This window comes from Hyperolius riggenbachi, chromosome 12 (genome assembly GCF_040937935.1).
Source record: "Hyperolius riggenbachi isolate aHypRig1 chromosome 12, aHypRig1.pri, whole genome shotgun sequence".
Classification (NCBI taxonomy): domain Eukaryota; kingdom Metazoa; phylum Chordata; class Amphibia; order Anura; family Hyperoliidae; genus Hyperolius; species Hyperolius riggenbachi.
This window is the reverse complement of record NC_090657.1, coordinates 61,394,806-61,419,499: the sequence shown is the minus strand read 5'-3', so window position 1 is coordinate 61,419,499 and position 24,694 is coordinate 61,394,806. Positions and strand designations below refer to the sequence as shown.

At 47.7% G+C, this 24,694-nt stretch overlaps 1 protein-coding gene across 1 annotated transcript in view; it reads left to right on the top strand.

The window, feature by feature from the left end:
• The window catches only part of LOC137542423 (nicotinamide N-methyltransferase-like), a 60,818-nt gene extending 43,553 nt beyond the window's left edge, over nt 1-17,265 (top strand). Inside the window, exon 4 of the mRNA XM_068264316.1 lies at nt 16,782-17,265. Within this exon, the coding sequence (XP_068120417.1) occupies nt 16,782-17,211 (430 nt within the window). The 3' untranslated portion in view covers nt 17,212-17,265. The remainder of the gene's footprint in view (nt 1-16,781) is intronic.
• The last annotated feature ends 7,429 nt before the right edge of the window (nt 17,266-24,694 follow it).

Here is a 24,694-nt window from a genome sequence, read left to right as displayed (position 1 = left end):
TGCCCACTAATTCATTAAGCAATCCAGTAGATCCAGTAGGAGGAAGGTACAACCCCACAATAATAAACTGTAATCCAAAGATAGTTGCCTGCACCAGTACATATCTGCCAAAGTTATCCAATTTGACCTGCTGTATCGTGATGGACAGGGATTTATGAAATAATATACTAACTCCTCTGGAGTGGGTAGAATACGTGGAATGATAATAACTGCCTACCCATGGCTTTTTTAGTGCCATGATAGTTCTCCCAATTAGGTGGGTTTCTTGAAAAATGCAAATGTGGGGTGGTATTTTTTGAGGCAGTCAAAGACCAGGGATAGTTTAAATTTAGAATTAAGGCCCCTAACGTCCCACGAAACACAGGTCAAACTGGACGGCCTGTTAGCTTGTTTGGCAGGTGCCATTGTAATCATAGGAGAAATAGATACATGCATGTGGCATCATTTTGAGATATGAAAGCCCAAGAGAGGGCTGCAGAAAAAGAAAGAGAGTGAAGAAAGACAGCATTCCCATCCCTTCAGAACCTAGAGACCCCCTGGCCTACTATCCCTTAACGCCACGCCCACCCTGCTACGTCTACCAACTTGTATTGTAGCTTAGTCCCTAAACTTCCCAGCCTTCCCTTAGCTATCCGCCAAAAGGAAGGGTACTAACTTATTAAACTAGTGTGTAATAGAATTACACACTTGTGAGCGGGAGCGGTCTGATGGGCTGGAGAGGTCCACTGCCCAGCAGCACCCAGCTATTGCTAGGAGGTATGAAACTTAATGTTCCCCCCCCCCCCCCCCTGAATAAATCAGTGATGGTTGAGGTATACTGGCTCTGTCTGTACATTAGTACCATAGTTATACAGAATTCTCTTATTATTAAGCTGATAAAGAGGTGTAAGGATTAGCCTCTGCTTGCAAAACAGTAGTGCTCACCATAGGGTCACTGAGATCCAAAAATATATATTTAAACATAGGGTATAGTATACACCTCAGAGAACCCAGTGGTTTAACATTGTGCAAGGGCCACCTTTCCCGCGTAGCTTCACTGTTTATCTGAAAGCAGTATTTAGTGGCAGAGAATATCATAAAACAGAGTATCTAAGTGAGCTGCTTATATACATATTTAGCTATCCCCATAGCCAGAGTGCATGGGCCAAGTTATATTTCTCCTGCCTATAGTATTACCGGTATTATATATGTGTTGTAAACAGTAGTCTATTTCAATATTCTGAATCACTCATCTATTTCAATTGTAGCCCCATAGCTAATAGCAGCCATTATATATAATATGGAACATAACAATAAACAGCTATTATTATAATGCTTACCACTATTCACCATAGGGGCAATAACATTTAAACCGATCATTAACATTTTAACATAAAATAATAAGCATATAACCATGTATTTTAGATGCATGTAATAATATGTCCGTGTCTCGAACAAAACAGCTGCTGAATCTTTATTTATGATGTTGCATCCCCATCTAGTGGTGAAAACATGGCGATGGAGACTAAGCAAAGTAAATTGTGCTAGAACATCCTTGTCAATATCACTCAGTGCAATGCTTGTAGCAGCATGGTTAACAGTGAACAAATATATTTCTCAAGGGCTTCTATAAACAATTAGGTCCTGCAGGTAGTTCGGCAATATATCTATCTAGGAGATACCCCAGCAGGGCGAAATTCACAGCACAATATTCATAGGAGGAGCGAGAATAGTTCTTGAGTATTGCTGCAGATTATAATATTATACTAGTTCCGCAGGAGATCGGCCAGGGGTTCCAGCAAAACAGTGAAAACAGTCCCGATGCGGCAGTTTTAACCACTTGCCGACCGCGCACTCATACCGCGCGTCGGCAAAGTGGCAGCTGCAGGACCAGCGACGCAGTACTGCGTCGCCAGCTGCAGGCTGATTAATTAGGAAGCAGCCGCTCGCGCGAGCGGCTGCTTCCTGTCAAATCACGGCGGGGGGCTCCGTGAATAGCCTGCGGGCCGCCGATGGCGGCTCGCAGGCTAAATGTAAACACAAGCGGAAATAATCCGCTTTGTTTACATTGTACGGCGCTGCTGCGCAGCAGCGCCGTAAGGCAGATCGGCGATCCCCGGCCAATCAGCGGCCGGGGATCGCCGCCATGTTACAGGGGACGTCCTGTCACTGGCTGCACAGGACGGATAGCGTCCTGTGCAGCCTGGATCACCGGGAGGGGAGAGGTAGGAGAGGGAGGGGGAGAATGTCGCCCGGAGGGGGGCTTTGAGGTGCCCCCCCCCCGCAACTAGCCGGCACGCAGGAGCGATCAGACCCCCTCTGCACATCATCCCCATAGGGGGGAAAAAAGGGGGGCGATCTGATCGCTCTGCCTGCAACCTGATCTGTGCTGGGGGCTGCAGAGCCCACCCAGCACAGATCAGCTACAACAGCGCTGGTCCTTAAGGGGGGGGTAAAGGGCAGGGCTGTGGAGTCGGTCCAAAAATCCACCGACTCCGACTCCTCAGTTTAGGATTCCACCGACTCCGACTCCGACTCCGACTCCACGACTCCGACTCCTCTAATTTGCATATTACAATTTTGTTGATTAAAAGTATGTAACATGAAATTCGTCTCTTAACTGCCAACGCTTAGGAATTTTACAAGACAACTGAAGTGAGAAGGATATGTAGACTACTATATTTATTCCCTTTAGACTAAAACTAGTCCTTGGTAAGAGTACTTGTAAAAGGTACAAACTGGAACAAAGAACATCTATCAGGCCCTAGGCAATGTAAGTGTGGGTACATGTAAGAATGATGTGCAGGTACTCTGCAGGGGAATGAGGAGATTGTAAACAGACAACACCTCTGTGTTCAATGTGCACAGCATTCTCAGTGGATTCCCTGAAGCTCTGTGGGGAGTGCATATGTGTAGAGTATACTACTACTGTGTAACAAAGTAAACCTGAGACAGATGAAATTAAAGTTTTATACATACCTGGGGCTTCCTCCAGCCGCCTTCAGGATAATCAGTCCCTCGTTGTCCTCCTCCACCACCTGAAACTTCTGCTATGAGTCCAGGTACTTGAGCTAGTCAGGCGTAGTGCGCATGCACACACAGCCGCCAGGAGCATACTACACCTGTGCAGCACTATTGCGCAGGTGCAGAATGTTCCTGGCTGTGGGAGCGGCATGCGGCCGGACAGCACTGACTGGCTGAATTACCAGGACTCATAGCAGAAGATCCGGGTGGTGGAGGAAAGTGAGGGACTGATTAGCCTGAAGGGGGCTGGAGGAAGCCCCAGGTATGTATAAAACTTTACTTTTCATCCGTCTCAATTACCCTTTAATTTGTAGTCACCAAACCAAATTTTAACAACATATCAAATTATTTAATTTCATCAGCAAAGGGAGTGCGTACATTTGCATAAATCAGCATCAATGCAGAATTATTTCCATCTTATTGACCATCTCTATTAGTGACACAGCTACACATCAGGCTTTATTCTTACAGCATAGATGTTATTTAGTATATATGTTACGGTCAGAACCCGAAGTGTGGCCACTTCGCGTTCTGGCCAGCCACTTCGGGTTCTGGCCGGCCAATGTGCGAAGTGGCCGCAGCGCAGCGGCCAATGTTAGAAATGGCATGATGACACATAAGTTACAATGTATTTTATGGCCGTCACGCTGCGGCCAAATGTATTAGAAGTCTTGCACTGCCTCCTCTTCTCCTCCCCCGCCTCTCTCATCTCCCTGCCTCTATACAATATATGGAGCAGCCGGCGGGGACACGCGTATCCCCGAGAGTCGTTCGTCGCGGCATGGGAATCCTGCCGTTCCTGCAGAGCGGGTGCTGGCAGAAGCAATGTCTGCAGCCTCCTCGCTCTGCTTCCCCTGCCACGACGAACGACTCTCCGGGACACGCGTGTCCCCGCTGGCTGCTCCGTATGTGATATAGGAGGCAGGGAGAGGAGAGAAGAAAAATTGACCAACTTCCGCGTGTGTCCCCGCCGGCTGCTCCGTATGTGGTATAGGAGGCAGGGAGAGGAGAGAGGCGGGGGGAGGAGGAGAGGAGGCAGTGCGAGACTTCTAATACATTTGGCCGCAGCGAGACGGCCATAAAATACATTGTAACTTATGTGTCATCATGCCATTTCTAACAGTGGCCGCTGCGCTGCGGCCACTTCGCACATTGGCCGGCCAGAACCCGAAGTGGCTGGCCAGAACGCGAAGTGGCCACACTTCGGGTTCTGGCCGTAACATATATGAGAGATTCCTGTATACACATCATATATACAGTCACAATCAGATATGTATATCTGTCCTTAAAAATACGGGGACTGCTTTTTTTGAAGCAGCACAAGTAACTAATTTTGATTGGTTTATTTCATTTTTGTGGACTAAGCACAGCTATTACTGTATATATACTGTATATATACATTATTTTTAATGACTATTATCTGAGAAATAGAACATTTTATCATATTTTCTATTTTAATTACAGTTACAAATTCATTAGGAGTCGGAGTCGGTGCATTTTTTCCCGACTCCGACTCCGACTCCAGGCACCCAAAATTGCCCGACTCCACGACTCCGACTCCACGACTCCGACTCCGACTCCACAGCCCTGGTAAAGGGTGAGTCCTCAAGTGGTTAATAGCAACAAAAGTCATAGCCAGGGTGAAGTATTATGTTGATGCTTGTGAGCATATAAACACAAAGTACACATTAGTGAGGTTCAGGATAGGTGTATCTTCATCCAGCAAGGCAATAAGATGAGTGAGCCGCAGCAAAGGCAGTAGCATTTACCCATTGCTGCCAGCATAATTTCTTGGCGCCATCTCAACCGCGGGAAGAAACAGAGCGGGAGATTCAAAAATAAACGGTTTATGGCGCATAACCAGCAGTAAGAAAATTGAGCAGGAGAACTTGTAATTCTAGTAATTTAGTAATGTCCGGTTCTCCCGGTATTTTGCAGAGTCATAAGCAACCCTTAAAGAAAACCTGTACTGAAAATAAAAGTCAAAATAGGCATACACAAGTCATACTTACCTTCCACGTAGTCTACTCCTCAGTGTCTTTCTCCTGTCCTGCGTCCTATTTGTTCACTGTGATCAAGGGAATTTTCCGTCCTCCATTTTGAAAATGGCCATTACCCCATAACAGCTTTCTGGTCAGCACACAGTTAAACTGTAACATCGCCCACTTGAGCCATAGGGAAACATCCGTTTTCCTCTCAGCTATAACTGACAGCAACTGATATTTTACCGACAGCAACTGATATATTTCAGATCTGACAAAATATTGTCAGAACTGGATGGGGTTAGTGTCAGAAGAAAATGGTGAGCTTCTGAGAGGAACTGATGGCAAGGTAACTCTGTAATGTTCATTTTAAGTTACCTCGTGTTTATTTTAAATATTTTTTACTCAGTACAGGTTCTCTTTAAGATAAAGTGACCATTAGGTACTCACTCGTTTTGAAGGTAAGGCGTCCAGCCACTTCATGACATCGGACGGTTTATCGAAAAAATGAACCGATTCGCCATCCTGTACCCTTAATTTGGCTGGAAACTGCATGGAATATGCAATGTTTCTTTCTTTGAGCTTAGCTTTAGCATGCTGAAACGTCTTCCTTAGCTTCTGGGTTTCCATTGTATAATCCGGGAAAATCATCACTTTAGTATTCTCATATTTCAGCTCTCCCGCCTTCCTTGCCGCTGTCAAGATGGCGTCCCGATCTCTAAAATTGAGCAATTTCAGTATGATAGGCCTGGGAAGTGATCCAGGAGGCCCTTTACGTGAAGGTACCCGGTGGGCTCTCTCTACCACAAAGTGGTCAGAGAAGGTATCTCCTGGGAGCATCTGGCGAAGCATATTTTCAATAAAGGTGGCGGTGTGCGAGCTTTCAGCCCCCTCCGGCAGCCCCAGAATTCTCAAGTTGTTGCGTCTGTTACGATTTTCCGCGTCTACAACTCTATCCTCTAGATGTGTGAGATGGAGCTGCATTCCCGGGATTGCAACGCTATGGGTCTGGGTAGTATCTTCCAAGGCAGAGGTGCGGTGTTCTAGGTCTCTCGTCCTCTCCCGAAGCTTACCCACATCTCCTCTGAGCAGGCTCAAGCCAGTATCTAGATGGTCTATCTTGACCGTCAATGTTGTTTGGCAGGTACGGATTGCCTCGAGCAGTTCAGCAGAAGTCATCTTCCAAGTCATCTTCAGCGTTCTCTTCATGCCCGCCGCCATCTTTGCCATGCTTTCCTCTGCCCGACTTCTGTGGCAGGGGAGTAGCTGGAGGCTGATCTGCAGGGTCTATTGCGTCTTCCTTCTCTCTGCTAGCTTTATTTGCTTTCGGAGGCATTACGAGATAGGGTGTAGATCTGTGTTTCGACTTTGGTGTGCGTTCCGGTCCGGCACAAGAGTCCCAAATGGTGGTCTGGTAGTCTGGTTGGGCCGAGGTTGAGGGTTCCTCTTGCCTTCCCTCCTCCGACGGTACGGCCCACGAGTCCTCCAGTGTGTGCTTAAGGAAAAGCAGGTTATCTCAAGGGGTAGAAACGGCTGTTTAGCCACTCGGAGGCTCGTAGTTTATCAACTAGGGAGATGCTGGGCAGCGGAGCTCTGGAAGAAACGTCCGTTCACAGCACCATCTTGGCCACGCCCCTGCTGCAGTGGAGTTTATTTGTTGAAATTTTGATGAACTTTTTTATTATTATTTTTTATCTATATTGCACAAAAACATTTGCAAAAGCATTGAAATAGTGCCCTTAGTGGAAATTATTTTACAATATAACCCACTCTTGCCTCTCTCCCCCCCACTAACACCAAAAAAAGTGAAAGAGGAAGCCTAATGCTGGGCATACACGGTGTTGAGGGGAGGATTATCAATCGAGCCTGACTAATATCCGACGTGTCCAATCACAATAGCGGACAATAGCGGCAAATCGAGCGGGAGATAAGAAGCGACGGCGGGGACGAGTGGGAATCGATCCGCGCGCACGCGCAGATGAGCAGGGACGCGGCGGAGGTCGATCCGGTGGCTAATAGGCCGCTGGATCGACCTGTGTACGCCCAGCATAATGCACCACACAATTTTGAGCTCTCCTTAGGCACCCATGCTAACATCAGTTACTAACGTACATTTGGGCACCAGAGGGGCTGCCTGCAGCTACAAATAGCGGATGCCTTGTGCCCGCCATTTATAGCCACTGTTTATGTTTCGGGTGGCCCTGGCACTGCTAATAGCTGATATTAACATGGGCATCTATGGGTTGCAAAATCTTTTATGGTGAATGATATTTAATATTTATTGTCTATAACGATGAAGGTGGTGCAATGATTTGGCGTGCTTGCAGTGGGGGGTGGTTAGGGTTAGGCATCAGTGGGGGGGGGGGGGGGGGTTAGCAATCATGGGAGGGGTGAGTTCAGGTTATTCATCAGTTTGAAGGGTTGGTTAGGCATCAATGAGGGAGTTTTGGTTAGGGTAAGGCCGGTTACACATTAAAAACGTGCAGGAGAACGGCTCCTGCACATGCTGCGGCGTGTCATCGGGAATCTGCGGTGCGACGCTGAGTAGCGGCGGTAGTAGTTAATTAACCCGAAGGGGAAACGCCGATTCCCGATGATAAAATGCGCCCGGATGCGTTGTACCGCAACGCATCGAATCGCAGCGTCGGGTGTGAAAGGTAAAATGAAAGTCTATGGACTTTCCTTTTACCTTGGTTACCGCAAAGTATAGACTTTGCGTTAAAACGACGAAAAAGGGCTCTGGTGTGAAAGAGCCCTAAGGCTTCGGTGGGGGGAAGGGGGACGGGGATCAGTTTATTTATTTATTTATTTATTTATTTATTGTATTTATAAAGCGCCAACATATTACGCAGCGCTGGACAATAAATAGGGATACATACAATATTTAGGGGTGACATACAGCAAAATGACAATACCTGAATACAAGAAAGAGCAGATCATGCAGCACAGTATAAGTACAAGGTAATGCTTAGTCAGTCACTGGAGGGGAGCAAGGAGATTGGTTCACTCAAGAGGCCTAGCATGGGTTCACAGTAACGGAGGTGCATGATCAGGTTGGACACAAAAGGAAGAGGACCCTCCCCAAAGGCTTACAATATAAAGGAGTTAGGGATAGGTATCAGCGCTGCGTAATATGTTGGTGCTTTATAAATAAAAATAAATCAGTAGAAGGATGGCTTGTGTGAGAATAGGGTTCGGTTTAGTGATATAAGTATTGGTAAAAATTGCATATATTTTACTATAGGAATTACCACTGTCTAATAGTAGAATATCCTACTAATATAATAAATGGGAAAGTTCGGATGTTTGGATGTTTGTTGGCTGAACAGGTTTGAATGAAATTTGGCACACACATAGTATATTACCTGGAATAAAGTATAGGATACTTTTTATTCCCATAACCAAAAAGTGGGCGGAGACAAATACGAATTTGCTTGGGAAAGTTTAAATGGCAGCCATTCTTACACTGTTAATGGTAGGGTTCTCAAATTTTGCATAGTTGGTCACTGGGTCACTGGGATTAATATTCAGAAAAGTGGGTAGAGCCTACAAAAGCCAATCAAAATTCACCTATCAGGGGCGTAGCTAGAAATGACTGGGCCCCATAGCAAAAAAAAATTATGGGCCCCCCCCCCCCTCCCCCGACGACCTTCCAACCCCACGGACCTCGGACCTCCCACCCAAACATTTTGTGGGGCAATCTGATTTCCCCACAAAATGCAACCAGATTGTCGCCAGATTTCCCTACAATATGCAACCAGATTGTCGCCAGATTTCCCTACAATATGCAACCAGATTGTCGGCAGATTTCCCTACAATATGCAACCAGATTGTCGGCAGATTTCCCTACAAAATGCAACCAGATTGTCGGCAGATTTCCCAACAAAATGCAACCAGATTGTCGGCAGATTTCCCAACAAAATGCAACCAGATTGTCGGCAGATTTCCACACAATATGCAACCAGATTGTCGGCAGATCTCCACACAATATGCAACCAGATTGTCGCCAGATTTCCCCACAAAACGCAGTATATGTAGTTAGGTCTATAGTGGGCTAACATTAATTACCTGGAGGGAGGGTGGTTGGGCAGGCTGGCACACTATTTGCGGTGCAGGCAATGCACTGGGTAGGCAGTTAGGTAGCTGGGTGGGAGGGTAGGGAGATAGGTAGACGAGTGGGAGGGTAGGCAGATGGGTAGACGGGTGGGCAGTTAGGTAGCCGGGTGGGAAGTTAGGTAGAAAGGTGGGCAGTTAGGTAGCCGGGTGGGAAGTTAGGTAGAAAGGTGGGCAGTTAGGTAGCCGGGTGGGAAGTTAGGTAGCCGGGTGGCAGGGTGGGCAGTTAGGTAGCTGGGTGGCAGGGTAGGCAGATAGGTAGCTAGGTGGCAGGGTAGGCAGATAGGTAGCCAGGTAGGCAGCTAGGTAGCTGGGTGGGCAGTTAGGTAGCCGGGTGGGCAGTTAGATATCCAGGTGGGAGGGTGGGCAGTTAGGTAGCCAGGTGGGCAGTTAGGTAGCCGGGTGGCAGGGTGGGCAGTTAGGTAGCCAGGTGGGAGGGTGAGCAGTTAGGTAGCCGGGTGGGAGGGTAAGCAGTTAGGTAGCCGGGTGGGAGGGTGGGCAGTTAGGTAGTGGGCAGTTAGGTAGCCGGGTGGGTGAGTGGGCAGTTAGGTAGCCGGGTGGGTGGGCAGTTAGGTAGCCCTCAGTTAGGCGGGTGGGTGGATGGGCAGTTAGGTAGCCGGGTGGGAGGGTGGACAGTTAGGTAGCCGGGTGGGGTAGTGGGCAGTTAGGTAGCCGGGCGGGAGGGGAGGTAGCTGCCTCACCTGGGGTCCCCCCTCCTTTTATCAGCGGCGGGAGGTGCATCATATACAGAAGGCTTCGTCGGAGTAATCAGCCACTAGAGGTTCAGCTGCCTCCGGGCTACGGTGTCCCCACTGTATTGCTGCTCGCAATAAAACCAGGAAGCGGTGCGAGCAGCAATACAGTGGGGACACCGTAGCCCGGAGGCAGCTGAACCTCTAGTGGCTGCTTACCCCCGCCGGAGCCTTCTGTATATGACTCACCTCCCGCCGCTGATAAAAGGAGGGGGGACCCAAGGTGAGGAGGGAGGGGGGCCCGGGGCCCCAAACAAAAAGTAAAAAAAAAAAATAAACAAAAAAAAAATTCCTCTCGGGCAGCTGCGGGCCCCCTGTGACGTAGCACTGCCGCGGGGCCCCGTAGCAACGCTATGGCGGCTATCCCCATTGCTACGCCACTGTCACCTATTGATTTTGAAGGGGTATATTTAATTGCTGCCATTCTTGCACTGTTAATGGCACACGCCTCAAACCTGGTACAGTTGGTCATTTGGTGACTGAGGTTAAAATTTAGAAAAGAGGGTGGAGCCACAGCCAATCAGATTTGTTCCATTTCAATGCAAATTATTGATGCGAAAGACCGCAAAGCTCACAAACTTGGTCACTGAGTAATTTAGTAATTGCGTGTTATGGTTAGAAAAAGTGGGCGCAGCCAAAACCAGCAAATACATACCCGGGCAATGCCAGGTCATCAGTGGGCAGAGACAAATACAAATGTTACTGGGAAAATGTAAACTGCAGCCTTTCTTACACTTTTAATGGTAGGGTTCTCAAACTTTGCACAGTTGGTGACTGGATGACTGGGATTAATATTCAGAAAAGTGGGTGGAGCTTAAAAAAGCAAATCAAGATTCACCTACTGATTTTCAAGGGTAATCCTACTAATATTATAAATGGGAAAGTTCGGATGTTTGGATTTTTGGATGTTTGGTACTCGATCACGCAAAAATGGCTGAACGGATTTGAATGAAATTTGAATGAAATTTGGCACACACATAGTACATTACCTGGAATAAAGTATAGGATACTTTTTATTCCCATAACCAAAAAGTGGGCGGAGACAAATACAAATTTCACTGGTAAAATGTAAACCGCAGCCATTCTTACACTGTTAATGGTAGGGCTCTCAAACTTTGCACAGTTGGTCACTGGGTGACTGGGATTAATATTCAGAAAATTGGGTGGAGCCTACAAGAGCCAATCAAAAATTACCTATTGATTTTCAATGGCAATATTTACATTGCTGCCATTTTACAGTGTTAATGGCACAAGCCTCAAACCTGGTACAGTTGATCATTGGGTGACTGGGGTTTAAATTTATAAAAGGGGGTGGAGCCACAAACAGCCAATATGATTTGTTTCATTTTAATGCAGGTTATTGATACCAGAGACCGCAAAGCTCACAAACTTGGTCATTAAGTAATTGAGTAATTGTGTTAGGGTTAGGAAAAGTGGGCGGAGCCAAAACCAGCCAAATACATACCCGGGCAACGCCGGGCATCCAGCTAGTCTGTAATAATACTGATATTATACTAGAGGCTTTTTCCGGCACCCACATATTCCCAGAGCCAATTTTGCAGAAAAGCCCTTTATAATAGCTGAATAGCTGTAAAAAAAACCAAAACATGGCAGCCCTCCTGCCAAAGTTCAGTGTGTGACCTATCTATTGAACATTGGCAGGAGGATGCACTCATACAGCTATATTGGGAGTCACAAAAGACCGGTAACAATGCCCACCCGCGCAGCAATGTTACCGGCCTGTACTGGAAACTGTACTGCTCGTTGCAGCGACAGCACGATGAGCATTACCATAGCTTCGCACATAAACAGTGTACTGTATGTTAGGAAGTAGCGAAGCCCAACCCCAACCTGAGCCATGTACACTGCGTGTTACTCCCTTGTTTGGATGTAGGAGTTCAGCCCCAGGCATTTCATTGGTTATATACATCTGAAAAGCAGAGGTCAGGTTCATAGAGTATGGAAGCAAGCATTCAGTGCAGTGGTGGCTGGAGGTCATTGGTGAACCCACGATGGGAGTCTACAAACTCCATTTAGAGATAAGGTCTACTCTTTATGTCAAGAAGAAGGAGAAGGAAGCAGCAGAGCAGACAAAAATTATGTGGACTTGACTATTATCTGGGACTAAATTTCTGGAAAGACCCCAGAGGCCTGGGCCAAGAGCATGGCCAAGGACAAGTCATAGGACAAGGCATGGGAGAGTGATTGCTGCTTATGCAAGAGGAGGCTGCAAATGGTGAGGGAAGGCTGTAGATGCGGAGGGCAATGTAGATAAAAGAAATTGTCTGCTGTTTGTGGAGGTTACATATAAAAAAGGTGCTGCACGTGGAATGGGAGTGGTCCTGCTGCACATGCAACAGGAGCCATAGAAATGTTAGTCTTGGGGTCAAAAACATATAAGTAGGGATGGGACGAATCCACAATTTCTTCGAATACGAATCCGAATCTAAAAAGGTTCTCGAATATCTCAAACCTTTCGAATCCCGCATCTAACGAATCCTGCAATCCGTGGAATAGTTGCCCACAGTATAGGTAGGCAGGCTAGGTGCTCACACTATAGGTAGCTAGGTAAAGGTGCCTTCAGTATAGCTAGCTAGGCATAGGTGCCTTCAGTATAGCTAGCTAGGCATAGGTGCCTTCAGTATAGCTAGCTAGGCATAGGTGCCTTCAGTATAGCTAGCTAGGCATAGGTGCCTTCAGTATAGCTAGCTTAGGCATAGGTGCCTTCAGTATAGCTAGCTAGGCATAGGTGCCTTCAGTATAGCTAGCTAGGCATAGGTGCCTTCAGTATAGCTAGCTTAGGCATAGGTGCCTTCAGTATAGCTAGCTAGGCATAGGTGCCTTCAGTATAGCTAGCTAGGCATAGGTGCCTTCAGTATAGCTAGCTAGGCATAGGTGCCTTCAGTATAGCTAGCTAGGTATAGGTGCCTTCAGTATAGCTAGCTAGGCATAGGTGCCTTCAGTATAGCTAGTTAGGCATAGGTGCCTTCAGTATAGCTAGCTAGGCATAGGTGCCTTCAGTATAGCTAGCTAGGCATAGGTGCCTTCAGTATAGCTAGCTAGGCATAGGTGCCTTCAGTATAGCTAGCTAGGTATAGGTGCCTTCAGTATAGCTAGCTAGGCATAGGTGCCTTCAGTATAGCTAGCTAGGCATAGGTGCCTTCAGTATAGCTAGCTAGGCATAGGTGCCTTCAGTATAGCTAGCTAGGCATAGGTGCCTTCAGTATAGCTAGCTTAGGCATAGGTGCCTTCAGTATAGCTAGCTAGGCATAGGTGCCTTCAGTATAGCTAGCTAGGCATAGGTGCCTTCAGTATAGCTAGCTAGGCATAGGTGCCTTCAGTATAGCTAGCTAGGCATAGGTGCCTTCAGTATAGCTAGCTAGGTATAGGTGCCTTCAGTATAGCTAGCTAGGCATAGGTGCCTTCAGTATAGCTAGTTAGGTATAGGTGCCTTCAGTATAGCTAGTTAGGTATAGATGCCTTTAATAAAACTAGCAAAGCATAGGGGCCTTTAGTATAGCTAGCAAGGTATAGGGGCCTTCTGTGAAGTTAGTTAGGTATAGGGGCCCTCAGTATAGCTAGTTAGGTATAGGGGCATTCAGTATAGCTAGGTATAAGGGCATTCAGTATAGCTAGTTAGGTATAGGGGCCCTCAGTATAGCTAGTTAGGTATAGGGGCATTCAGTATAGCTAGTTAGGTATAGGGGGCCTCAGTATAGCTAGTTAAGTAAAAGGGCATTCAGTATAGCTAGGTATAAGGGGATTCAGTATAGCTAGTTTGGTATAGGGGCCCTCAGTATAGCTAGTTAGGTATAGGGGCATTCAGTGTAGCTAGTTAGGTATAGGGACCCTCAGTATAGCTAGTTAGGTATAGGGGCATTCAGTGTAGCTACTTAGGTATAGGGACCCTCAGTATAGCTAGTTAGGTATAGGGGCATTTAGTGTAGCTAGTTAGGTATAGGGACCCTCAGTATAGCTAGTTAGGTATAGGGGCATTCAGTGTAGCTAGTTAGGTATAGGGACCCTCAGTATAGCTAGTTAGGTATAGGGGCATTCAGTATAGCTAGTTTGGTATAGGGTCCCTCAGTATAGCTAGTTAGGTATAGGGGCATTCAGTATAGCTAGTTAGGTATAGGGACCCTCAGTATAGCTAGTTAGGTATAGGGGCATTCAGTGTAGCTAGTTAGGTATAGGCGCATTCAGTGTAGCTAGTTAGGTATAGGCGCCTTGAGTATAGCTAGCCAGGGTACCCCTCCCTCTGTGCGCCTCCTCTGCTCACCCCCTACATAGAAAAAAAAAGCATCGGCTCACCTAACAAGGGGATCCAGTGCCGTATACCGCTGCATCCCCGCGCAACAGCCGATCCACCGCTCGACCTCTTCCGACCCCCCCCCCCGCGCCTCCTCTGCTCGCCCCTTGCATAGATGTGAGCATTGACTCACCTAACACCTGCCCTGGATTCCCTACCTGCCGCCAGCGCAGAGGCGTAGACTTCTTGCTTCCTCCTCTGTTCCCCCTAGTGATCCGCTTTTGCATACGCGTCATCATTGAAGCGCCCGGCGGTTACTAGAGGGAACAGAGGAGGAAACAAGTGGTCTGCGGCTCTGCGCTGGTGGCAGATAGGGAATCCAGGGCAGGTGTTAGATGAGCCAATGCTCACATCTATGCAAGGGGCGAGCAGAGGAGGCGCGGGGGGTCGGAAGAGGACGAGCGGGGGATCGGCGGTTGCGCGGGGATGCAGCGGAATTCAGTGGATTCGTTCAGGGGCGCCGCGAGGCATAAAGCGAACCAAGCGGCCGCTTGGGGCCTCAAGATCGTAGGGGCCTCGGCGGCTCAGTGACGTCGGCGTGACGTCACTGTTTTCCCGCAGCCCCGCGGGGCTGGCAGAGCAGAGCAGGGCAGGGCTACGGGAAGATGGCCACCGCCGAAGCCCTGCTCTGGAGACTATTTATATCTCCAGTACAGGGCTTCGGGTGGCCATCTTCCCGTAGCCCTGCATTCAATCAGCGCGGGAGATTGGAGGAGGGAGGGAGCTCCGTGGGAACTGCGCGCCTGAGGAGCCGGCCACCAGCCAGGAGAGGAGACGGGGAGAGAAGACTTCTGCCAGTGCCAGGTGAGTAAATTATTTTCTTTTTGCAGCCCTTATCTGCTGAAAATGTGCCCTAATTGCGTTTGATATCTGCTGAAAATGTGCCCTAATTGCATTTGATTTCTGCTGAACTGTGCCCTAATTGCGTTTGATTTCTGCTAAGAATGGGCCCTAATTGCATTTGATTTCTGCTTAACCACTTGATGACCCACCCTTTACCCCCCCTTAAGGACCAGCGCTGGTTTGATTGATCTGTGCTGGGTGGGCTCTGCAGCCCCCAGCACAGATCAGGGTGCAAGCAGGGAGATCAGATTGCCCCCCTTTTTTCCCCCCTATGGGGATGATGTGCTGGGGGGGTCTGATCTCTCCTGCCTGCTGTGGGTGGCGGGGGGGGGGCACCTCAAAGCCCCCCTCCGCGGCGAAATTCCCCCTCCCTCTCCTACCTGCTGCCTCCCCCTGGTGTTCCGGGCTGCACAGGACGCTATCCGTCCTGTGCAGCCAGTGACAGGATGTGGTCTGTCACATGGCGGCGATCCCCGGCCGCTGATTGGCCGGGGATCGCCGATCTGCCTTACGGCGCTGCTGCGCAGCAGCGCCGTACAAATGTAAACAAAGCGGATTATTTCCGCTTGTGTTTACATTTAGCCTGCGAGCCGCCATCGGCGGCCCGCAGGCTATTCACGGAGCCCCCCGCCGTGATTTGACAGGAAGCAGCCGCTCGTACGAGCGGCTGCTTCCTGATTAATTAGGCTGCAGCTGGCGACGCAGTACTGCGTCGCTGGTACTGCAGCTGCCACTTTGCCGACGCACGTTATGAGTGTGCGGTCGGCAAGTGGTTAACTGTGCCCTAATTGCGTTTGATTTCTGCTGAGAATGTGCCCTATTCTGCTGAACTGTGCCCTAATTGCGTTTGATTTCTGCTGAAAATGTGGCCCTAATTGCGTTTGATTTCTGCTGAAAATGTGCCCTAATTGCGTTTGATTTCTGCTGAAAATGTGGCCCTATTTGCGTTTGATTTCTGCTGAATTGTGCCCTAATTGCGTTTGATTTCTGCTGAAAATGTGCCCTAATTTCGTTCGATTTCTGCTGAAAATGTGCCCTAATTGCGTTTGATTTCTTCTGAAAATGTGCCCTAATTGCGTTTGATTTCTGCTGAAAATGGGCCCAAATTGCGTTTGATTTCTGCTGAAATGTGGCCCAAATTGCGTTTGATTTCTGCTGAAATGTGGCCCAAATTGCGTTTGTTTTCTGTTGAAATGTTGCACAAATTGCGTTTGTTTTCTGCTGAAATGTTGCACAAATTGCGTTTTTATTTTCTGGTGTCTGGGGTAACTGTTGCTGCATTTATTATTTAATGGTCATAGTTGGCTATATTTGCTGTGCTACGGTTAAGCTCCGCCCATACAATGTCATGGCCACGCCCATTTTTCGCCGCGGCCCTCAATCGCCCCCACATCAATTTTTCCCCGCAAACAGCCCCACCCCAATTCACCCTCCCGCTCCACCCACAGGTCATGGCCACGCCCACTTATGCGGGATAGCCACACCCATTTTTCGCTGCGGCGCAGGATAGGGCCACTTACTACAGTCCGCTTGGGGCCACAAAAACCTTAGCTGCACCCCTGGATTCGTTAAGGGGGAAATGGCGTCGGAATTCGAATCCACGAATCGCGAATATTTCTCAATATTCGAGGGATTCGTGGATTCACCGGATTCGCCGTCCCACCCCTACATATAAGTAACATTAAGAGAATGTCCGTATAACCTTTTCAATTGTACGCACCAACAACTGACTAGGATGTTCTGTTAACCAACTCACTTTCTTTCCACATTGTTTTCCAGAGTACCTTGGGAGGAAAAAGAAGAACAGTTGAGAAGAGCCATCAAGCAGGTGTTGAAGTGTGATGTTCTGCTAAGTAATCCCACCGATCCAGTGGTGCTCCCACAGGTTGACTGCGTCCTCAGCTGTGCATGCTTGGAAGCAGCTTGTAAAGAGAAGGAGGACTATATCGCTGGTCTAAATAATTTATCTGCATTGTTAAAGCCAGGCGGTTACCTAGTACTTACTGGAGTGCTGGAGAGCAGATACTACGTTGTGGGGGAATCAAAGTTCTTACCTTTCCATCTGACGAAGGATTTCATGATGGAAACGTTAAATAGAGTTGGCTTTGTTATTGAGAGTTTTGAATGGTCGGGAGAAAAGAAGGAACCCTGGGAGAAAACAGCCAAGTTCTTGGCTTATTATGTGTTGGTCGCTCAGAAGAAGGTCTGAAGGAATGATCTAGTTGAAAATATCAATGAATTGAGCCATAAATGAAGAAGGGAATCGAAGGATCTGCACTTGCTGTGTAGACTTCAAATACTTTATTATAAGATCATGAAGGTGTGAAGGTATAAAATTGGGCAAATATACTGGCACATCCAGTACATGTTTGCTGCCGGATGGAGGGTTGGCCAGGCACCTTTGGGGTACTTGGGAGGTAAGAGCGGTTTCCACAGATCTAACATACAGACAATGCAAAACGACTCAGGAACCAACACATTTCAAACTATGGACTAGTGAGTAACATAAATGTTGTACATTTATACTGTATGGTTGCATAGAGTAATTAGATGAGGGGGTGGAGGACTCCACATCTACCCAAAACAAATGACTGATGTGAAAAAATTGCCATAATACAAGAATGTAAAAGAAGTTACATTTCACCTATTGCATGCAATATTGTTTGCTGCAAAAAACAAAAACAAATTTGCATGAGCTGGTTGCAAAATTGTTTGCTTGCAAAAACAGTTTGCTGAACAATTTCAAAACTGTTTTGCTAGCATTTTATGCAAATGTTTTGCAGTTATGAAGTTGTTCAGAAAACAATTTTGAATGCAATATCTGATATGTAATTTCTTTTTCATTATTGCGTTGTGACAACTTTGGGGTTAAGTCAACTTCTCATTGGTAATAGATTTTGGGTAGGGGTGGAGTTTTCTCCACCCCTTCCTCTTTGCTTTTTTTTTTTTCTGTGGAACCACATAAATGTATGACAAGTCTGTTACTCATTATCCATAATTAAAGAGAACCCGAGGTGGTTATTTGGGGGGAGGGGGGGAGGCAGATGGGATGCAGAGACATGTTCTCTGCCTCTTGACATGCCTCTGTGTCTTCCCACCGCTGCTCTCTGCTCCCCCACCACTGCGCTATAGTCCCCCGAGATTGGCAACGTTATTTGTCGCAACAAACACAGGGGAGAGGGAATCCCTGTTCAAATCACCAGCCAGGTGCGTTCCTACAGGGTTTCCAGAGCTGCCATTGAGCAGCTCACTCTCCCTGGCCATGCCCCCTGCCACTCCCCCGCCTCTCTGCACGCTATGATAGACACTAGGGCTAGTAGTGTATAAAAGGCATTGGCTCCTGAGTTGTGTTGTGATGTCTGTATTTTGGATATGATCCTATAATAAAGTATTTGCAGTCTTCACAGTGAGGACAGATCCTCCTTTTTCCCATGTCTACATATATGGGAGTGGCATCTCCCTTCTGCACCACCTGACTGCCTGCCCCATTGCTTGTATGATCGGGGGCCAGAGTGGCTGTCCTATCTTACCCCTTGGTCTATAAATGAAGATGGGGTCAGAGGGATTCAAAGAGGCTATAACATATTGAATCCTATATGATAATTAAAGGGAGGCTGAAGCGAATATTAACCACTTAAAGAGAGTCTGAAGCGAGAATAAATCTCGCTCCAGACCTCATAGATAGCAGGGGCATGTGTGCCCCTGCTAAAACGCCGCTATCCTGCGGCTTAACGGGGGTCCCTGATCCCCCAAATCCCCTCGGTGCAGCGGGGGAGCGCTTCCTGGTTGGGGCAGGGCTAACCGCCGCAGCCCTGCCCCATGCGCGTCTGTCAGACGCGTACCTCCGCCTCTCCCCCGCCCCTCTCAGTCTTCCTTCACTGAGAGGGGCGGGGGAGAGGCGGCGATGCGCGTCTGATAGACACGACTGGAGGCAGGGCTGCAACCGTTAGCCCTGCCTCCAGCAACGACCAAATCCACGACCAAGTCTTGCGGGGGGAATTTGGGGGTCAAGGGACGCCCGTTTAGCGGCGCGATAGCGGCGGTTTAGCAGGGGCACACATGCCCCTGCTAACTATGAGCTCTGAAGCGAGAATTATTCTCGCTTCAGAGTCTCTTTAAGGACCACGGTCTTTTCACCCCTTAAGGACCAGAGCCTTTTTTTCCATTCAGACCACTGCAGCTTTTACAGTTTATTTCTCGGTCATACAACCTACCATCTAAATGAATTTTACCTCCTTTTGTTGTCACTAATACAGCTTTATTTTGGTGCTATTTGATTGCTGCTGCAATTTTTAGTTTTTATTATATTCACCAAAAAAGACATGAATTTTGTCAAAAAAATGATTTTTTTTTTACTTCCAGTGATAAAATTTGTCAAATAAAGTAAATTTCTGTATACATTTTTGTCCAAATGTATTGTGCTACATGTCTTTGATAAAAAAAAAAAACATTCAGTGTATATTTATTGGTTTGGGTAAAAGTTATAGCGTTTACAAACTATGGTGCAAAAAGTGAATTTTCACATTTTGAAGCATCTCTGACTTTTCTGACCACCTGTCATGTTTCATGAGGTGCTAGAATTCCAGGATAGTATAAATACCCCCCAAATGACCCCATTTTGGTAAGAAGACATCCCAAAGTATTCACTAAGAGGCATGGTGAGTTCGTAAAAGATTTTATTTTGTGGCACAAGTTAGCGGAAAATGACACTTTGTGACAAAAAAAAAAAAGTTTCCATTTCTGCTAACTTGTGACGAAAAAAATAAAATAAAATCTGCCACGGACTCACCATGCCCCTCTCTGAATACCTTGAAGTATCTACTTTCCAAAATGGGGTCATTTGTGGGGTGTGTTTACTGTCCTGGCATTCTGGGGGTTGCTAACTTGTAAGCACCCCTGTAAAGCCTGAAGGTGCTCATTGGACTTTGGGCCCTTTAGCGCAGTTAGGCTGCAAAAAAGTGCCACACATGTGGTATTGCCGTACTCAGGAGAAGTAGTATAATGTGTTTTGGGGTGTATTTTTACACATACCCATGCTGGGTGGGAGAAATATCTCTGTAAATGACATTTTTTTTATTTTTTTACACACAATTGTCCATTTACAGAGATATTTCTCCCACCCAGCATGGGTATGTGTAAAAATACACCCCAAAACACATTATACTACTTCTCCTGAGTACGGCGATACCACATGTGGCACTTTTTTGCACCCTAACCAGGGACGTAACTAGAACTCATTGGGCCCCCCTGCAAAACTTTGGATGGGGCCCCCTACCTCTACACACTGAATAGGGACTGTCTACAAATCTTTGCCTACAAAACTTTGTATGATTTGTTATCAGTGGCTGAGCAGATGAAATCATTAGAACAATTGGGCAGAGAACAGAGTTTTTTCTTTCCTTGCGATTAGTTGTCAGTCTCTTAGGATAGGGTCCCCTGTGGCTTCTGGGCCCCCCTGCGGCTGCATACCTTGCAGGGTCTATTGTTACGCCCCTGACCCAAACTGCGCTAAGGGGCCCAACGTCCTATGAGTACCTTTAGGATTTCACACAGATGTGGAATGCATTGCCACAGGATGTGGAATGCATTGCCACAGGAAGTCGTTATGGCAAACTCTATACCTGCATTTAAAGGGGGCTTAGATGTTTTCCTTGCGTTGAAAGACATCCATGGCTACAATTACTAGGTTATGCCTAATGATGTTGATCCAGGGATTTTATCTGATTGCCATCTGGAGTCAGGAAGGAATTTTTCCCTTTAGGGGCTAATTGGACCATGCCTTGTGGGGGTTTTTTCCCCTTCCTCTGGATCAACAGGGGTATGTGGGGGGCGGGCTGGAGTTGTACTTTGTACTGGTTGAACTCGATGGACGTATGTCTTTTTTCAACCAAAATAACTATGTAACTATGTAACAGGTCATTTTGAGGCATTTGGTTTCTAGACTACTCCTCATGCTTTAAAATGCCAGGGCAGTATAGGAACCCCACAAGTGACCCCATTTTAGAAAGAAGACACCCCAAGGTTTTCCGTTAGTAGTATGGTGAGTTCATAGAAGATTTTATTTTTTGTCACAAGTTAGCGGAAATTGATTTTTATTGTTTTTTCACAAAGTGTCATTTTCCACTAACTTGTGACAAAAGAAATATCTCTGTAAATAGACAATTGTGTGTAAAAAAAAAATTAAAAAATTGTCATTTACAGAGATATTTCTCCCACCCAGCATGGGTATGTGTAAAAATACACTCCAAAACACATTATACTTCTCCTGAGTACAGCGATACCACATGACACTTTTTTGCAGCCTAGGTGCGCTAAGGGCCCCAACATCCTATTCACAGGTCATTTTGAGGCATTTGGTTTCTAGGCTACTCCTCACGGTTTTGGTTCCCTAAAATGCCAGGGTAGTATAGTAACCCCACAAGTGATCCCATTTTAGAAAGAAGACATCCCAAGGTATTCCGTTAGGAGTATGGTGAGTTCATAGAAGATTTTATTTTTTGTCACAAGTTAACGTAAATTGATTTTTTTTTTCACAAAGTGTCATTCTCCACTAACTTGTGACAAAAAAAATAAAATCTTCTATGAACTCACCATACTCCTGACGGAATACCTTGCGGTTTCTTCTTTCTAAAATTGGGTCACTTGGTGGGGTTCCTATACTGCCCTGGCATTTTAGGGGCCCAAAACCGTGAGGAGTAGTCTGGAAACCAAATGCCTCAAAATGACAGGGGTATATGCATCTGCAAATTTTGATGACAGGTGGTCTATGAGGGGCCGAATTTTGTGGAACCGGTCATAAGCAGGGTGGCCTCTTAGATGACAGGTTGTATTGGCACTGAAGTGCAGGAAGCACAGGATGTTCTCAAATCGTGAGGTGGACATGGCAGCAGAGAACATGGGCATGTGATGTATTCGGTGCGTAGACCAATAAGACTGCAATACATTCTTTTTGACTAGATCCATGTTAAGGAGAGTGGTTTCCACCGAAAAGGCTGGGCATGGTAGCTTCTTGGATTGGCGGTTGCGTATTGTGTGGCATAACGGTTGGTCTCAGCCACAATTAAGTCGTAGAGACTAGCAATGATCAGAAAAAAAAATTTCTGTCACTGCGGTGGGGCGGGTGAGGGTTTGTCCGGGTGATCAGAAGCCCGCAGGGGGCAGATTAGGGCCTGATCTGCTGGATAGGAGTGCTACGGGGGTGACAGGAGGTAATCGATGGGTGTCTAGAGGGGAGAATAGATGCACTCAATGCACTGGGGAGGTGGTTGGAAGGGGGTCTGAGGGGGATCTGAGGGTTTGGCAGAGTGATCAGGAGCCCACATGGGGCAAATTAGGGCCTGATCTGATGGGTAGGTGTGCTAGGGGGTGACAGGTGGTGACTGGAGGTGATTGATGGGTGTCTCAAGATGCGATTAGAAGGAGGAGTTGATGCAAGCAATACACTGGTGAGGTGATCAGGGCTGGGGTCTGAGGGCGTTCTGAGGGTGTGGGCAGGTGATTGGGTGCCCAAGGGGCAGATAGGGGTCTGATCTGATGGGTAGCAGTGACAGGGGGTGATTGATGGGTGATCAGTGGGTGATTAGAAGGGAGAACAGATGTAAACAATGCACTTTGAAGGAGATCTGAGGGTGGGTCTGCAGGTGATCTGATGGTGTGGTTGGGTGATCAGATGCCCGTAAGAGGCAGGTTAGGGTCTGATCTGATGGGTGGCAGTGACAGGAGGTGATTTATGGGTGATTGACAGGTGATCAGTGGGTGATTACAGGGGAGAATGGATGTATACAGTACACAGTGGGGGGAAGTCTGGGGGGGTCTGAGGGCATTCTGAGGGTGTGGGCAGGTAATTGAGTGCCCAAGGGGCACATTAGGGTCTGATCTGATGGGTAGCAGTGACAGGTGGTGACAGGGGGTGATTGATGGTTGATGGGTGATCAGTGAGTGAGTTAGAGGGGAGAACAGATGTAAACAATGCACTTTGGAGGTGATCTGAGGGCGGGTGTGCGGGCGAACTGAGGGCGGGTGTGCGGACGATTAGGTGCCCGCAAGGGGCAGGTTAGGGTCTGATCTGATGGGTGGCAGTCACAGGTGGTGACATGGGGTGATTGATGGGTGATTGACAGGTGATCAGTGGGTGAGTACAGGGGAGGGTAGATGTATACAGTACACAGGGGAGGGAGTCTGGGGGGGGTGGAGGATCTGAGGGTGTGGGGGGTGATTAGGAGCCCCCAGGGGGCAGTTTAGGACCTGATCTGAAATATAGCGTTGACAGATAGTGACAGGGAGTGATTGATGGGTGATTAGGGGGGTGATTGGGAGCAAACTGTGGTCTAAGGGGTGGGCAGGGGGGGGGGGGCTGATGGGTGCTGTGGGCGATCAGGGGGCAGGATCAGTGTGCTTGGGTGTATACTAGGGGGGCTGCAGCCTGCCCTGGTGGTCCCTCGATCACTGGGACCACTAGGGCAGGAGGCAGCCTGTATAATACGCTTTGTATACATTACAAAGCGTATTATACGCCTTACTTGAGGCGATCGAGGGGTTAACAACCCACCGGCGCTTCCGAAATGACCGGTGGGTTAGAGCGTCAGGTGGGCGGAGCCTATTGGCGGCGGCAGATCGCGTCACCAGTGACGCGATCGCCGCATAACTACGCCCCCCGCAGCCTCCGCCGATCGGCTGATGGCGGTCGTTTAGGCCCAGCCATTGCGTCCACCCATCGGCTGTGGGCGGGCGTTATGTGGTTAAAGAGAACCCGAGGTGAGACTGATATGGAGGCTGCCATATTTATTTCCTTTTAAACAGTAACAGTTGCCTGCTGATCCTCTGCCTCTAATACTTTTAATCATAGAACCCTGAACAAGCATGCAGTAGATCAGGTACTCTGACTCAGCTGACTCGGGTTTAACTAGATTAGCCATATGCTTGTTCCAGGGTTTTGACTCACACTACTTATGCCAGAAGATCAACAGGGCTCCCAGGCAACTGGCATTGTTTACAAGGAAATAAATATGGCAGCCTCCATATCCCTCTCACCTCGGGTTCCCTTAAGAAAAAAAAAACTCACCTAAGGAAAGGGAGGGCTCTAGGTCCTATAGAGCTTTCCAGTTCCTCTCCTGGTCTTGTCGTACCTGTGTTGGCTCCCCCGTTACCACTCTCCAACCGATTAATCGGAGACTGCTCTTGGCCGATGTCCAAGGCTTCAGAAGTCTGCGGGAGCACGAGTGCTTCCGAAGACGGGCCACTCTGTACTGCGCCTGCACGAGCACGCTGACTTGTGTTTACGCGCATGCGCAGTATCGAGCTGCCCATCTTCAGTAGCACTCAGGCTCCCAAAGATTTCCGAAGCCTCCTTCGGTGGGAGATTTGAAGTGGGGATCCAGCGCTGGAACGTGGGGACTGTGAGATGAAAGGGAAGGCTAAACCAGAGCCTTCCCTCTCCTTAGGCAAGTATCGGTTTTATTTTTTTGAAACTGCTTCAGATATACTTTGACACCACAGCCGAATCATACAAAAGGAAACCTAGACAGGTTTTTACAGTCTGAAGGGCGACAAGGGGCCTGGTTGACACTAGCCCCCACCAAATCTTACAAAAAAAAAGCCAAGTGGCCTCAAGGGTAGAGCCAAAGTAGGTACTTGCCAAGGACTCCAATTTACCATGATCCAATTCTGATTAAGACACGTCAAGGAAATAGGTC